Source organism: Onychostoma macrolepis, chromosome 20 (assembly GCF_012432095.1).
Source record: "Onychostoma macrolepis isolate SWU-2019 chromosome 20, ASM1243209v1, whole genome shotgun sequence".
Taxonomy (NCBI): domain Eukaryota; kingdom Metazoa; phylum Chordata; class Actinopteri; order Cypriniformes; family Cyprinidae; genus Onychostoma; species Onychostoma macrolepis.
In genome coordinates this window covers 6,040,476-6,054,915 of record NC_081174.1, presented here as the reverse complement: position 1 = coordinate 6,054,915, position 14,440 = coordinate 6,040,476, and the positions used below count along the sequence as shown (strand labels likewise).

Genomic DNA, 14,440 nt, shown 5'->3' with positions numbered 1-14,440 from the left:
TGTATGGACAAAAGCATTCTTCAGAATATCTTTTTCTGCAGAAGAAAGAAAGTCATATGAGTTTGGAAGAACATGAAATAAGAGTTTTCCTTTTGGGTGAACTATCCCTTAAAGTAAATCAGGTTAACTTTGACTTTATAATTTCATCCAGCCAGCCTCAGTCTACAGTGCATGTACAAGAGATTATCCTGTGCACATCATGTCTGGCTTTAACAGAGTGCAGATCTTTCTGGAAGCCACTAGAATTGCCTCCTTTTGTGCAAATGATCTCCAACTGTGTGCATTTGTTCTCTAGCACATAGTAAACAAATGCAATTTGACATTTGCATCACAAATGTCATTCTGATATAGTAAACTTGCTCGATAGCCCACCTGGTACAGCATTGCATTTGCAATACAGAGCACTCAGGTAGGAATCCTGTGAAATTAATCATGATAAAAGAGCTTAAAGAATAGTAAAAGCACGCTAAAGTGGCATCATGGTTGTGTCAGCAAATGCGTTTTTATCATACGTTTGCATACATTTTTTTAACCCTTTAGCACCAATCACAGGATATTTCTTTTACAAACTGCTGCAGTACATACAACAACCAGTTTTAGTACCACTCACTGGACATTTCTCTTTAAAAGTATTGGAAAACATGCAAGAAACAGCATAATATTTTTGCATAATGAGCCTGGGTTGTTCAGTCACTTATAAGTCCTGGATAAGTTATCATGACCAAATGAATCATAAATACCACAACATTATTCTTTCTGTTCATTTCAGTCACGTGTTTTGACCGGCATTTGTGATTCCACCATGAGGATGACCTCTGACCCCTTGAAGAGTCAAATGACCTGTTTGGAGGAAGTCACCATCACTAATATCAAAGCAGGCGAGGGACTGGTGAGAGTCAACAACCTACTGTATGCACCTGTTGGTATTGTTTTGCCTGTTGCTTAACAACTGCGTATTGTTTGCTTATTTTTCAAAGGGAATGTATATCAAATCCACTTACGATGGGCTGCACGTCATCACCGGAACCACGGAAAATGTGAGTCAACAGAACAACAGATCGCTTTGACTTGTTTTTCCTTTTTTTTGCTGTTAATGCATCAATGTCCAGCATCATTCAAGCCACAGTCTGTGACTAATGGAGTTCACAAGCATTGCTTCAATTGATTCATGACATCCGTCTGTGTTTCCCCCCTTCAGTCTCCAGCAGACAGAACTCAGAGGATTCATGCAGGCGATGAGGTGATACAAGTCAACAGACAAACAGTGGTGAGTCCATTCATCCATCACATGATAGTGAGGAGGATTATGGGTAATTGTTCTGCCCTAAAAGAATGAAAGGAGGCAAGATGGTGAGCTTTTGTGTTAGACTGAGTAAACCTGATCCATGGGAGAGAGCGGGAGATATGTCAGCGGTGAAAGGCCTTTTGGATAAGCGTATTGTTATGAACACCTTTATCATTGTTTTGGATCAGTGCTGTTTTTTATTCACCTCATATTTACAGAGAAAGCATTGGGTTGGTGCCGACCCATTTGTGTTTGTACAACATAAAGCTATTCAGACTACATTTGCTCAGTTACAGTAGGATCAACTTTCCCCCATTTATGATCGTTTATGTCCAGGTTTCATTTCTATGAAACTCCATCCTTGTGAAAAAGAAGTGCACGTAATTGTATTGATTGTGCACTTGTAGTATATTTATGAAAAAAATGTGCTTGCAGATAATATAATATTAATAAAGTAAAGGGCACTTTAGCATACTTGGTTAACTACTGTAATTTACTGTAATTTATTCTGAGATCGCCATGAAAATAGCCTTGATGCTGGCATGACATTAAAAAGTGAATAAATAAATAATTCCGCAAATACCGGTGAATTGACGATCGCAAATCTTATTAAATCGCGTTGCGTGAGTCATTTAAATACTGTCCTCCCATAAATTTACAGATCGAAAGGGAAACTCCTACAAATGCGTATTCAATAAGGTGAGTCACAAAAATAACTGTGTCCACACCTTTTCAGCGCTAATTTCCCACTGCGTGTCTTTAGTAAATCCTGACAGTAGTTTTTTAACGCCAAATGAGGGTTTGCGCTGGCGCAAGCTGATAGTAAATCTGGCCCTTAGAGTACACTTTCATGACTGTCTATCTTAACACACTTAAGTACACTTTTAAAACATGTACTTTGTAATGTCAAATTAAATGTATAATTTAAAATACATGCTAAATGTTTGTTGAAATAATCTTTTGTCATGTTTTAAAGAAGTACAGTTATTTTAATGTCTTCACTAACATACTACAGCACATTAAAAGTACTTAATTATAAGTGTAACTGTAGTGTCTTGTTTGATATTACAATTGAAGTTTATTTTAAATGTACTAAATTGCAACTGCATCATTACACGTGTAATTAAAAATACATTTGAATACATGATATACATGTTTCAATAGAAATGGCATTAAAGTATATTTTTGTTTAGTTTTTTAGAAAAAAAAATATTTAGAAATCACTTTATCTCTTTATGTGAAATAAGGTTTCAAATAAATAAAAGAACATTTCAAAATACTATTTAAAAAACTCATGTTGAGACATAAAATCACATTTATGAGACATACAGTTGCAATTGTTATTTATTGAAGAAAATAAGATATATGCAGTCATGAGAAATTACGAGAACAATTACGATTACAATTATGAGAAATTAAGCAATTACAAGCAGCACATGAACAATTATGAGAAAGTCGTAGATACAAGAAATGAAGGCAGAACAGATAACAGTCACCCATAAACAGATGTACTGCTTTCTTCTCAGGTGGGCTGGCAGTTGAAGAATCTGGTGGAAAAGCTCAGAGAAGATCCTCAGAATGTGACACTGATGGTGAAGAAAAGACCATCAGGAACCTGCGGCTTTACACCAGCACCGCTGAAAAACATGCGCTGGAGACCCCCTGTCGTCCAGGTACTGCCCTCTGAAAGCTTTTGTCTGAAAAAAAAAAAAGTATCATAGTTTACAAAATAAAATTAAGCAGCACAGCTGTTTCAAATCAATAAGAAATGTTTTTGAGCACCAAATCAGCATATTAGAATGATTTCTGAAGGATCATGTGACACTCAAGATGGGAGTAATGATGCTCAAAATTCAGCTTTGCATCACAGAAATACAATTTTTATAATATTTCACAATATCACTGTTTTTACTTTATGTTTTGAATAAACACATGCAGCCTTGGTAAGCATAATCAGAGAAAAAACATAAATGAAAATCTTATTAACCCCAAACTTTTGAACACTATGTAGACTAGTTTGTAGTTTGTAGTAGTATGTTTGTAGTTAGTCGTATGCAAATGGTATTTTATACTGTTTCTGTGTTTCACATTTGGACAAACTCCATGAACTTTGTTCATTGTTTCAACATGAGTGGATGGCTTTGCATGGGTGTTGCAGAACTAAAACAATGAAACATTTCTTCCTCTCACACACACACACGTTAACTTGCCTTTGAAAATGCACGTCGATGTCACACATCTTCCACAGCTGACTTATGCTGATTAATAGCAGTTAAGATTGCTGGACCAGCAGCAGGGTTTCACATCAGGATGCGTGTTTCCACCTGATTAAACTCCCGGTCCAAATGTCACACAGCCATTGATTTCAGAAATACTGTAGCTAATATTAGTCCATATGGACTCTCCCAAACACCTCGCCATTCTTTTAAAGGTCAGACTGTAGACCACAGCTCAAGAAAAACGGTCCCACTTTATATTAGGTGGCCTTAACTACTATGTACTTACATTTAAATTAATCATTTGATACAATGCACATATTGTGTACATACATGTTTTTACATTGTACTTATATTTTAAAAAAATACCTATATGTACTTACATCTGTAATTAATTTCTGTAATTACATTTATAAGTACACTGTCAACCCATCCCTTACACCTTAGCCCACCCTTAAACCTACCCATACCACCAAACCTGTCCCTAACCTTACCCATATCCCACCTCAATAGCAGCAAAAGTGTTTTGCAATACAATATGAACACAATAAGTACATTGTACTTATTTTTTTTTTGATGTAAGTACATAGTAGTTAAGGCCACCTAATATAAAGTGTAACCAGAAAAACAATTTTCCTTCAATGAAAAACATTATTAATGTAAAAAAAATCCATGATAAAGAGGCACTTTGATTTGTTATATGAACATGAATGCTATTACAAATCAGGCTGTTTATTTAGGAGTGGTGTGCTATTACTTTTAAAAGCAATTGGACTAAGATTTTTGCCTAAAAATGACAACTATCCATAATGCGTAAGCATTATGGCGGCAAGTTTTGCGCAAACAAGCACAATCTAGTTTACATAATGAACCTTTCAATGAACGTAAGCCTTGCTTGCCAACAAATGCCCTTAATATCTGTTTATGCAATTCACATAATCCATACAGGAACTTACTGAGTAAAAAGACTACTATGGGTTCTTTCTTTAAAAAAGTAAAGCAGTACTCTTGAAATGATGTGGATTTATGTTCATTCTTGCCCTAGCAAAGTCTATAATTAAAGGCTTAAAGAAAGTCTACTTTCAACAAAAATTGGCATGTCTCACAAAATAAAGCAGGTCCCTGAGAAGAAAAAAAATACTTGAGTACAAAGTGTAGTGATTTAGTGCTGAGATCAAAGGTCTGTGGATTCAGATTTAGTGAAAATGATAAGCTCTGTGATCCAACTAATCTCATTTAAAAGATTATATAAAATGTAATTTAGCAAAAGATTTCTTCACAGCTATCGTATGTAAATATATCTTAAACCAGGCAGAACGAGGGAGTAATAACTTTGTTTGTTTTAGAGCCCATCGTATGTGCCTGCCGCCCAGTCATCCAGAAATCCTGTGCAAATCAAGCGTCCGGAGAAACCTGCAATTTTAGATCTCTATATTCCTCCTCCTCCTTCCATGCCATACAGCCCACGGTCAGTATTTGTTTCTCTGATAACGTATCTCCTTCATTTTTAATCAATTACTCTGTGGCTCTGTTCCAAAACAGTGATCTGCCTTGCAGTACATTACAAATTATGCTCACTTAGCCCAAATTATGCTTCGGTTTTGCCATGTATGCAACATATGCAAAGTAGAAAGTTCCATCATTGTCCAGTGTCTGCGCTATATTTCTCCAGTATTTATGATTGACTTAAATGTCTCATACTGATTTAAACTAGAGACTAGAGTCTTCCTCACACAAATGTGGCCGTCTAAATTTTTGCTGTCTTCAGTAGTTAGTTGTTGTTGTTCCATCTCACTGCACGGTAGTGTTAACACCTTGTGGAAAAACAAAAAAAAATCAAGCCACATGTGCAACCTTACAGTACAGAATATTTAGAAAAATTGGTTACACTATGCAGGTACTATACTGGTGACGCAATTTACGCCACGTGTACTGTATGCATACCTGTGTACAATGTATTACAATTGATTCCAGTAGCTTTGTGTTAGCATTTTGCTAAGCTATCTGCACTATTGGTGCATTCAAGCCATGACAGAAAGATCGTATTAATGAGTTGAATGCACATAACTGCCACCACAAAGTCGTAATTACAAGTGGGAGACCACTCCAAACTTTCTCTAAGCATGGATTTTTCAAGTTGGTGAGGTGTTGGACGCATTAGATACAGCGTCTTTATTGATGGTAATTTTAAACTTTTTTTCATTTACAATAAAACTAGCTAAGTTGCAAGTATAAAATTTGACATTTGTATACAATTATGGTCAGGGGCGCCGCTATGGTTTCTTGGGCCCCCTCCAGATCAGATCGCGTTCCACGTACCTCTCGGTAAATTGTTCCGGGGGGGTTCCCCATCGGGAAGAAATCGCGATTGCGTTCCCCTTGATAGAAATCGCGTTTCCCTCTCGGGGGGACCCCTCCATCGTCGGGCCCTTAGAATTGTCCTACCCGCACCTTCATAAATTGAATAAAAAGAAAAAACACTCCTGATGCACATTCTTTATTCATCATTTTGTAGAAGTAGGGTTGTAGAAATCATGCTGGATTTTTCATAGAAAAGGTGCATCTTGCTTTGGCCAAAGTGACTTGAAACACATGACGTCTAATTATGACTTTCCTAACTCATAAATACAAACTTTCTTTATCTCTGTATGTGTGTAGGGATGCAGAGACGAGTGAATATGCAGGAGTAAAGATGAGACCAAAAGGTTCAGAGTCGCCCAACTCATCTCTGGATTTAGCTAGTAGACGGCGTTCAAATATCAGCGACAACAACAGTAAACCTAGCGTAAACCCAGCTGAGGTCGCCATCCCACAAGCGCGACTGAGACAGCGGACCCCATCTAGAGGTCAGTACCTGTTCAACCTACGTGACTTTATTTTGTAACATCACCAAAGCAGCCGCACTGATAACTCGTGTTATTGTTACAATTTTCTTCAGATAGACAGCAAAATTTGTGTTTTTATTTTTGGCGTAATTAAACTCAGATCTGTTTAGTTGTTTGTAGTCTTAACAGCAAAAAAGAATCATAAAACCTGATGCAAACCACACATATAATGACAAAAAAAAAAAAGTATTTCTGTTCGTTGACTGCATTCAAAAATAAACATTCAGGATGACTAGTCCACTTACTTTTATGACAAAGAAGTCAAGATCATAAGGTTTGAATCAGTCTGATGAAGTGACTAAATGAATGAACTCATTGAATCAGTCAGAGCCATTACTGAATCAACACGACTCACTGAACTGCAAGTTATCTTTCATTCTGTTCTAAAATGAAGCCAAGTTGCTCACGAAAATCAAATTACTACCCCAGCTAACAAAAGTATGTTATAAGAACTTTTTGATAATGTTGCAATTAAGTTATGAAAATGTTATTTCTGAATGCTTTCTGATCATTCAAAAAGTGTTAAAATGTTTTAAAAACAATTTTTGTTATGCGATCATTAAGAGAGCATTCCATTTTATAATTTTTCAAACATTAAGGGAACGTTACCTTTGAATGTTCTCTGAACGAAACAAGTAGTAACTAGTGCTGTCAAATAATTAATCGCGATGAATCGCATCCAAAATAAAAGTATTTGTTTACATAATATATGGGTGTGTACTGTGTATATTTATTACATATGTATAAATAGACACACATGCATGTATATATTTAAGAAAAATAGGTTATGTTTATATATTAAATATATTTATATATAAATTTAATTATATGAATATAAATATATACATGTAAATACATGTAGATATTTTCTAAATATATACTGTATGTGTGTGTATTTATATATACATAATAAATATACACAGTATTTTAGATGCGATTAATCACAATTAATCGCTTGACAGCACTAGTAGTAACATTTAAAAAACGTCAAACATTTCAAAATAAAACATTCCATAAATTGTGTTTAAGTAATGTTTTTGTGCTGACGTTTTGAGAACATTAGTAAAGCCCAGGTAACTTTGAATGAGAATTTGAATTTCTATTAACGTTACTGGAAAAAAGTTTGTTCAAAATTTGAGAGAAACTTCCGAGAATATACCAAAATTCTGAGAATGTTCCTTGTTAGCTGGGTTGCATTACTGACTGATTGTCCATTCGACAACATGTGAAGTTTTTAATAAAGCTCTTTAGTGAACTATGTGGCATTTGAGTGCATTGTGAACAAAGCTTCAAAACAAAATCAAACAAAACCTGCACAGAAATAAAAGAGGAGACTCATATGGTTCCATGATGTCTGCTTCCTTTTCACTCTGAGCCTTTAAATAAAAGTATTATCCAGCGTGGCTCAAGCAGACTCAATTAGACTGATTCTTTCATTGTGCATGTGCTTTAGGGAAGCCACGTCCCATGTCCATGCCGGTAGACACTTGCCTGGGCGTGTCGGACTCCCCCTCCAGACCCTGGGCTCTTGGACGCAAAGGTAAGCGCAACACCTGCCTGTGTGTAAACTACCGCTGAAGCGAGTTAATCTCCAGCTGTCAGCGTAAACATTTCACAAGCCCAATTACATGGGCAGGAGCAGACAAAGGTCAGATAATGCTGTATGCATTGCATCTTTGTCTCCGTTTGTCAGTAGCTCAAGGGGTAACCTCTGTAATGTTTTTGCAGACTATTAACAGATGTAGAGTTGTTTTCTGGTTGCTACTGAAGAATACCTGTTATCATAGCTAGTCAAAAGCAAGTTATCATGTTGCATCATGATTTTTATTTTTTTACTTTACTTTTGCTTAATCCATAGTCTGGCAGAGTCAGAGCATAAATCTGCATAAATTCCACATTGTAACTTAAACTTGTCACATTAGCAAATTTTCAGTGAAATGTTGCAGGCTAAAACTCTTAAGTGTAGCGATGTATGAAGCACAGCTCACATAAAAGTTACTTTCAAAACAAGCAGCTTTCCGCTGGAAATCTGTCTGCAAATTATTCAGATGTCCTTATTGTGTAGATTACCATAAAAATGACTGGATTTCAGCCATGAAAATTTGCTTATCGTAAACATGAACAAACCTTAAATCTGTAATCAGTGGCACCATATGTAATTACAGACTGATGTGTAAAACGTGTGCCACAATATGAACAAAAGGAATACATTTTGATTATTTTATGGGCATAATTGGGGGTTTCTTTTGCTTGATTTAATTATATATATGAGTTGAATATACTGATTTAAAAATAAATAAATAATAATATATATATATATATATATATATATATATATATATATATATATATATACATATGCATACATATACATATATTTTGCTATATTTCAAATGATTGTTGAAAATTTTATGAGAACTTAAAAAGAGTAATATTAACATTATAATATTAAAACACTAATATTACTTAAATTGTGAACTATCCCACATTTGTGTCATTTCCAATGCACTGAAAATGTTAGCAAAAATAAATATATATATATATATATATTATTTAAAAATAACAAATATATAAAAATAAAGTTTGTTTATCGAGGAAGACAACATTGTGAGATTAGAGTGTGCTTAAGATAAAAGAAGACGAAAACAAGCAAAACCCATATAAATGTGTCGTTTTCAAAAACGTTCATTTTGTCAAAATAGGAAAAAGTGTCAATGGTGTTCATCATGCAATACATCTTTTTAGATGTTCTGGAAATTACACTGTGATGGGGAAATCATGCCTATGAAAAAAAACAATAAAAAAAAAAAACGACTTCATTTTCTTGTAATGTGCCCTGTTGGGCATGGTGGACAAATTAAATTAACTAGTGCCGTATGAAAAGTTTGAAGATATTTTCTTTTCCCACAAGGTTAAAAAATGGCAATAGAAACATCGAGCTATAAAGCAGAATATATACAGCTGTTACATTATAAAAATGACTTTGTTTCCAATTAGATTGACTCTTGCCACTTTTAAAAAGCTTTTTCCATTTTTGTCTTTGCCTGAACGGTTTAAGAATGCCATCAAAGGTTTTCAATTATGGTAAACAGCTCTCATAAAATACATGATGTGTCTCGTCTGTCCTCAGGTGATGAGATCTTGCACAGGTATCTGAGTAACGAACAGATCCCCACCATCTCAGAAGAGTCGCCCTGTTACCCGCTGCCCTACCGCCCCACAGGAGAACGCCAACTCATCCGAGGGGTCGACCACATCCGCGGCAGCCAGTGCTTTATCAACGCAGACCTACACAACAGCGCCACCATACCCTACCAGGAGGCCGTCGCTCGGAAACCCGCAGCCAAATCTTCCAAGAGACCAGAACCCTCTCTGTTCAGCAGCTGGATAGCCCGACTCAAGCTGCTCACGCACTGAACGCCTCGCTGCTGCTGCTCGTCTGCAGTATTATCACTTCAGATCCAGAACGTTCCACAGGATCTGTTGAAATTCAGTTGGGCCAGTATTAAAGACATCCTCAGTGAACCGCCTGTTACTTTATTTAAGGTTTCTTCAGCATTAAGGACACTACTGAAAACTCTTTCTCTGATAAATCAGGTCTTTAAAAGGATTTTCACTTGGAACTGTGTTATCAATAAGTTATTTAATTTTGTGCATATATTGTATATTATAGATACAGGTCCAGCATATTTCCCACTTAATAAATAGCTTTTTTAAACATATGCTTTGGTTAAGTTAAACATGTTATCTCTGAAATGAGAAAAAGAAAGATACTGTACATGCAAGAGTTTTTTTTTTATTAAGAGCATCTCTTTTGAAATAAATGTGCACACAGATGTGTCTATAAGGCAAGAAAGTTTTTGTGAAATTCAAAATGTATGCTTCAGGGTTGGAAAAATTTCAGAATTTAAAATTGACTCCCTTTTAATACACTGTAAAAAAAAAAAAAAGTTTTAAAGTTTTAAAATTTTAAGGCAACCAGCTTCAGCAGATTTTTGAGTTTTCTCAACTTGTCGTTTTAGGTTTATACAACAAAAATTTGAGAATCTCCCACAAAAATAAAACTCAAAAATCTGCTGAAGCTGGTTGCCTTAAAATTAAGTTGGCTCAACTTTTTTCTTTTTTTTTTACAGTGTAAATGAGTGTAAATTTGAATCCATTTAGTCACTCCCCACAGGAAGTAGAAATGGATTTGAATTGGAATGACAGGAAGTTGAATTTACTGAAATGCAATATAATGAAATTTCAAAGGTCCAAGGAAATTTGACTAATTATAGAAAAAAGAAAAAAAACTCTCTTCATATTAACTATCAAATTAACAAGCTTTTTTTTTCTTTTTTTTTAATCAAGGTCAGTAAGATTTTTTTAAAGAAATTAATACTTTTATTCAGTAAGGATGCATTTAATTGGATGCATCATTTTTATTCATCAAATAATAATAATAGCTAAAAAATAATGTTTCCACAAAAATATTAATTAACCATTTGCATCTGTGATAATAATAGTACATTTTAATGTACAAATTAAAATACTGGAATGATTTTTAAAAGATCATGTGATGCTGAAGACTGGAGTAATGGCTGCTAAAAAAATTCTGCATTAAATTCCATTTTTAAATAAAAAAATAAAATTAAAAGATATTTTAAATTGCAATATTGCACAAAATTACTGTTTTTATTTTTGATCAAATAAATACAATATTGATGAGCATAAATTACTCCTTTCAAATACTTTAAAATACTTTTTAAAAACCCCAAACTTTTGAACGCTATACTGTGTAAGCTATACTTTATTTTAATTTTTTTTAAATATATATTTTTATTAAATAGGCTACTACACCTTCATAAGTTATTCTATGTATTCCATTTTAATTCAGCTTCCTTAGGTTCATATTCAAATTACAATTCTGCATGGCATTTACTACCTCAATTCAAATTCAGGAAATGAAATAAAGTGTAAAAATTCTAAATTCAATTCTCAATAACAGAGCCGAGTGAGTACATTTTGCCATTATCATAGTGTGAAGTGTATGCTACAGTAGCACAATAATAAAGTCTGAAATCTTTTTTTTAATTTACTAACTCACATTTCAGTGTGCAAATTACTGACTGTCTTAGATCATATATGGTCTTCTGTTGTGAGTGTTATTAATCATTTCAACCGTTTCAGATGCAAACAAACTGTTATAAACAAGTGGGTGGTCTTAAAACCACCTACTGTAACACTAGAGCAAGTCATTAGTTTTGAGCAAGATAGGATACTATTTGATACTCGTTTATGTTGTCAAACACTATTAATAAAGAATGCTAAATGGGAAAAAAAATCCTCTCATACCATGGATTCTTGTGCGGGGTAAATGCATTGGGCTATCTGGTGTTTTATGGTCTTCCTCCAGAGGGCGCGCGCAGCACAGAAAGCCAATAAAAAAAAATCTGAAAAATCTGATTTATTGGAGAGATTTGCATTTTTAAAAAAGGGTAAATGTTTAAATATATTACTTCCCAAGTTTTATACGTAAAATAAAAATTTAAATGTCACATTTAAATATATTAATCCAACGTATTCTAAATAAATAAATAAAAACCTTCCACATTTTTCTTAATTCGTTATTTAGTTATTTATTAGTTATCACAAACAAGCTGTTTCAATAAAAAAATTAAAATAAAAAAAAATCAGTAAAGAGTTGAGAATCATACCTGGCCAATTAGATGCAACAACCAGGCTTCAAAGTCCCGCCCATTTTTAGTACCTGTGTTATGCTAATTGCCTTTCTATGGCCTTTACTTTATTTTCTACTTCTGTATGGTATCATCCGAATAATTTCATAATTAAAGGAAATTATAAATACATCCCAAAGGATAGAAGATCATGTGTTTAAGATCATCTTCAGTGTAACGCGATAGTGCCGCGCAGTGGTCGGAAACTGAAGCGCAGGGGGTTTTATCTGACAACAACACACTCAAGCAGCTCTCCCAACTCCTTCTTTTACGCACACCATCAGATTACACTTGAAAATAATAAAAGAAAAAGGTCTTATTATAATGCCATGAAGTTAAATACAAAAGACGTGATGAAGAGACGCGAGTGATTAAATCAATTATGCAAATGAAAGGCGTTATTAGAGTCAAACTCGGCGTCCAGAGGCGCTTCACAAACACACTGTCTCTCAATGTCTGCGAGAGGGGTTTTCCGAGGAATAAAACACCTGCAGGTGTTCACATGCTGGTTACAGGTAAGTAAATAAAAAATACACATAATAACACAAAGAAAGAGTGAAAAAATGCATACGTTTGGTTATCAGTAGCTTATAACTGTAAGTGTTTGTCAGTCAAAGGTAGGCGGCTACTTCAAATAAACAATAAAATTAATTTCTATGTCTTTATTATTATTCAATAGAATATTTAAAGGCTGACTTGTTTTTCTTTGTTCAGTTGGTAGAGGACATTTTTATATTGTTCTCCTATTTGAGGGCAGCAGAGGTGAATCAGATGAGCCGGACAGAGTCAGTAAGTGTTCAATCCTGTTGTTGTTTTGACTCGTGTCAGAAATTTTACTGTTGTGCAAGTTTGTCATTTATTTATTCTTTCTTTCTGAGGACATAATTGTTTTTTAACCGTATAAACAAACAGCATTTCTGTCAAATAGTTGAAACAAATACTTCAAACTGATGCATTCCAGCAAAAAAAAATCTCAGTGTCTCAATTATAAGATTAAAAGTAGCTTTAAATAATGTTAAAATATATTTGAAATAGTTGGTCAGCTGCTCATTTTGTTCTTTTACTGATTTCAGTAACGTTATATTTTAATGGAATCGTTGCTGTAAGTTTTGCAGATGTTTTCTCTACATTCAGTGTTTTCAGAGCTGATATTATCACACTTTTTATTCTGCTTTTTGCATCGTAACCACTTCCTATTAACTAGACATTGAGCTGTCACCAGTTCCCAAACGCTGCTGGAGATGTTTTTCACATGATACTCAACAGTTTATCCATCTCTATACGAGTGTTTATTGCCTGTCTGTACAAATTTAGTTTAAATTTGACGACCTTCTTTTTGAAACTTCCACAAAGTGAAAAGTTGTTAAGTAACCTAAGCATATTTATTTATATTATATACTTTATTTAGGGTTTGGGTTATCTCGACTTCTGTTGACTTCTGTCACTATCTGAATTAAAAATAAACAGTTCCTCAAAATTCACAGTTTTGAGAACTGAAAAGGATCATTATAAATCATCAAGGGTGTAAGATTTTAAAACTAACACTAGGTGGAATATCAAAGGTCAGAAACATTATCAGCGGCTAACCTTAAAGCTGATGAAACTGAAGTATAGATCATGACTTTTCTTCCAACCTGATCTCACAGGAAAACGTAATATTTTTTTTTAGGAGACGCCAATTTTGTATGAATTTGTACAGTGTGAATTGTACAAATTTATATGTAACAGAAACATAAAAATTCAATAAGCCACTACAGTTTTTTTTTTTTTTTCAGCTGTTTCAGATACATCTGGAAAAAGGGGGGTCGCCTTATAATCAGGGTTATCTTATATTCGGGTCAATACGGTAGATGCAACAACTAGGTTACAAAGTCCCGCCCATTTTTAGTACCTGTGTTATGCAGTGTGAATTGTACAAATTTATATGTAACATAAAAATTCAATAAGCCACTACAGTTTTTTTTTTTCAGCTGCTTGCACACATTTTCAAAACTTTACACACCGATCCAAGAATTGCACACACAAAACGCAAAGTGCCTCTCATCTCTTGCAAAATGAAGCACTGCATTCAAAATAACACAAACACATTTCAAACATTTGCAAACACCTTTGCCATAATATTAATTTCAGAGAGTCAAAGGCGAGAATTAGTGTATGGTTTTGCAGATTTTGTGTGTGGTTTTGGTATTTGAGTGCCAGGTTTCAGAAACTGTGTGACAAGTAAAGATTTTGTGTGTAAGCAGTTAAAAAAACTGTAATTTGGCATAAGGTAAAATGGGTACAAACTGTCATGAAATAATGTTGTTTCTTTCGTATTATGACATACTTTTCAGAGTA

At 34.2% G+C, this 14,440-nt stretch overlaps 1 protein-coding gene across 1 annotated transcript in view; it reads left to right on the top strand.

The window, feature by feature from the left end:
- Window positions 1-14,440, top strand: part of LOC131527143 (connector enhancer of kinase suppressor of ras 3-like) — a 58,270-nt gene that overhangs the window by 24,030 nt on the left and 19,800 nt on the right. Inside the window, exons 6-15 of the mRNA XM_058756013.1 lie at window positions 770-889; window positions 978-1,037; window positions 1,199-1,267; window positions 2,812-2,958; window positions 4,848-4,969; window positions 6,160-6,347; window positions 7,840-7,926; window positions 9,517-9,800; window positions 12,499-12,618; window positions 12,818-12,892. Coding sequence (XP_058611996.1) covers window positions 770-889; window positions 978-1,037; window positions 1,199-1,267; window positions 2,812-2,958; window positions 4,848-4,969; window positions 6,160-6,347; window positions 7,840-7,926; window positions 9,517-9,800; window positions 12,499-12,618; window positions 12,818-12,892 — 1,272 coding nt within the window. The remainder of the gene's footprint in view (window positions 1-769; window positions 890-977; window positions 1,038-1,198; window positions 1,268-2,811; window positions 2,959-4,847; window positions 4,970-6,159; window positions 6,348-7,839; window positions 7,927-9,516; window positions 9,801-12,498; window positions 12,619-12,817; window positions 12,893-14,440) is intronic.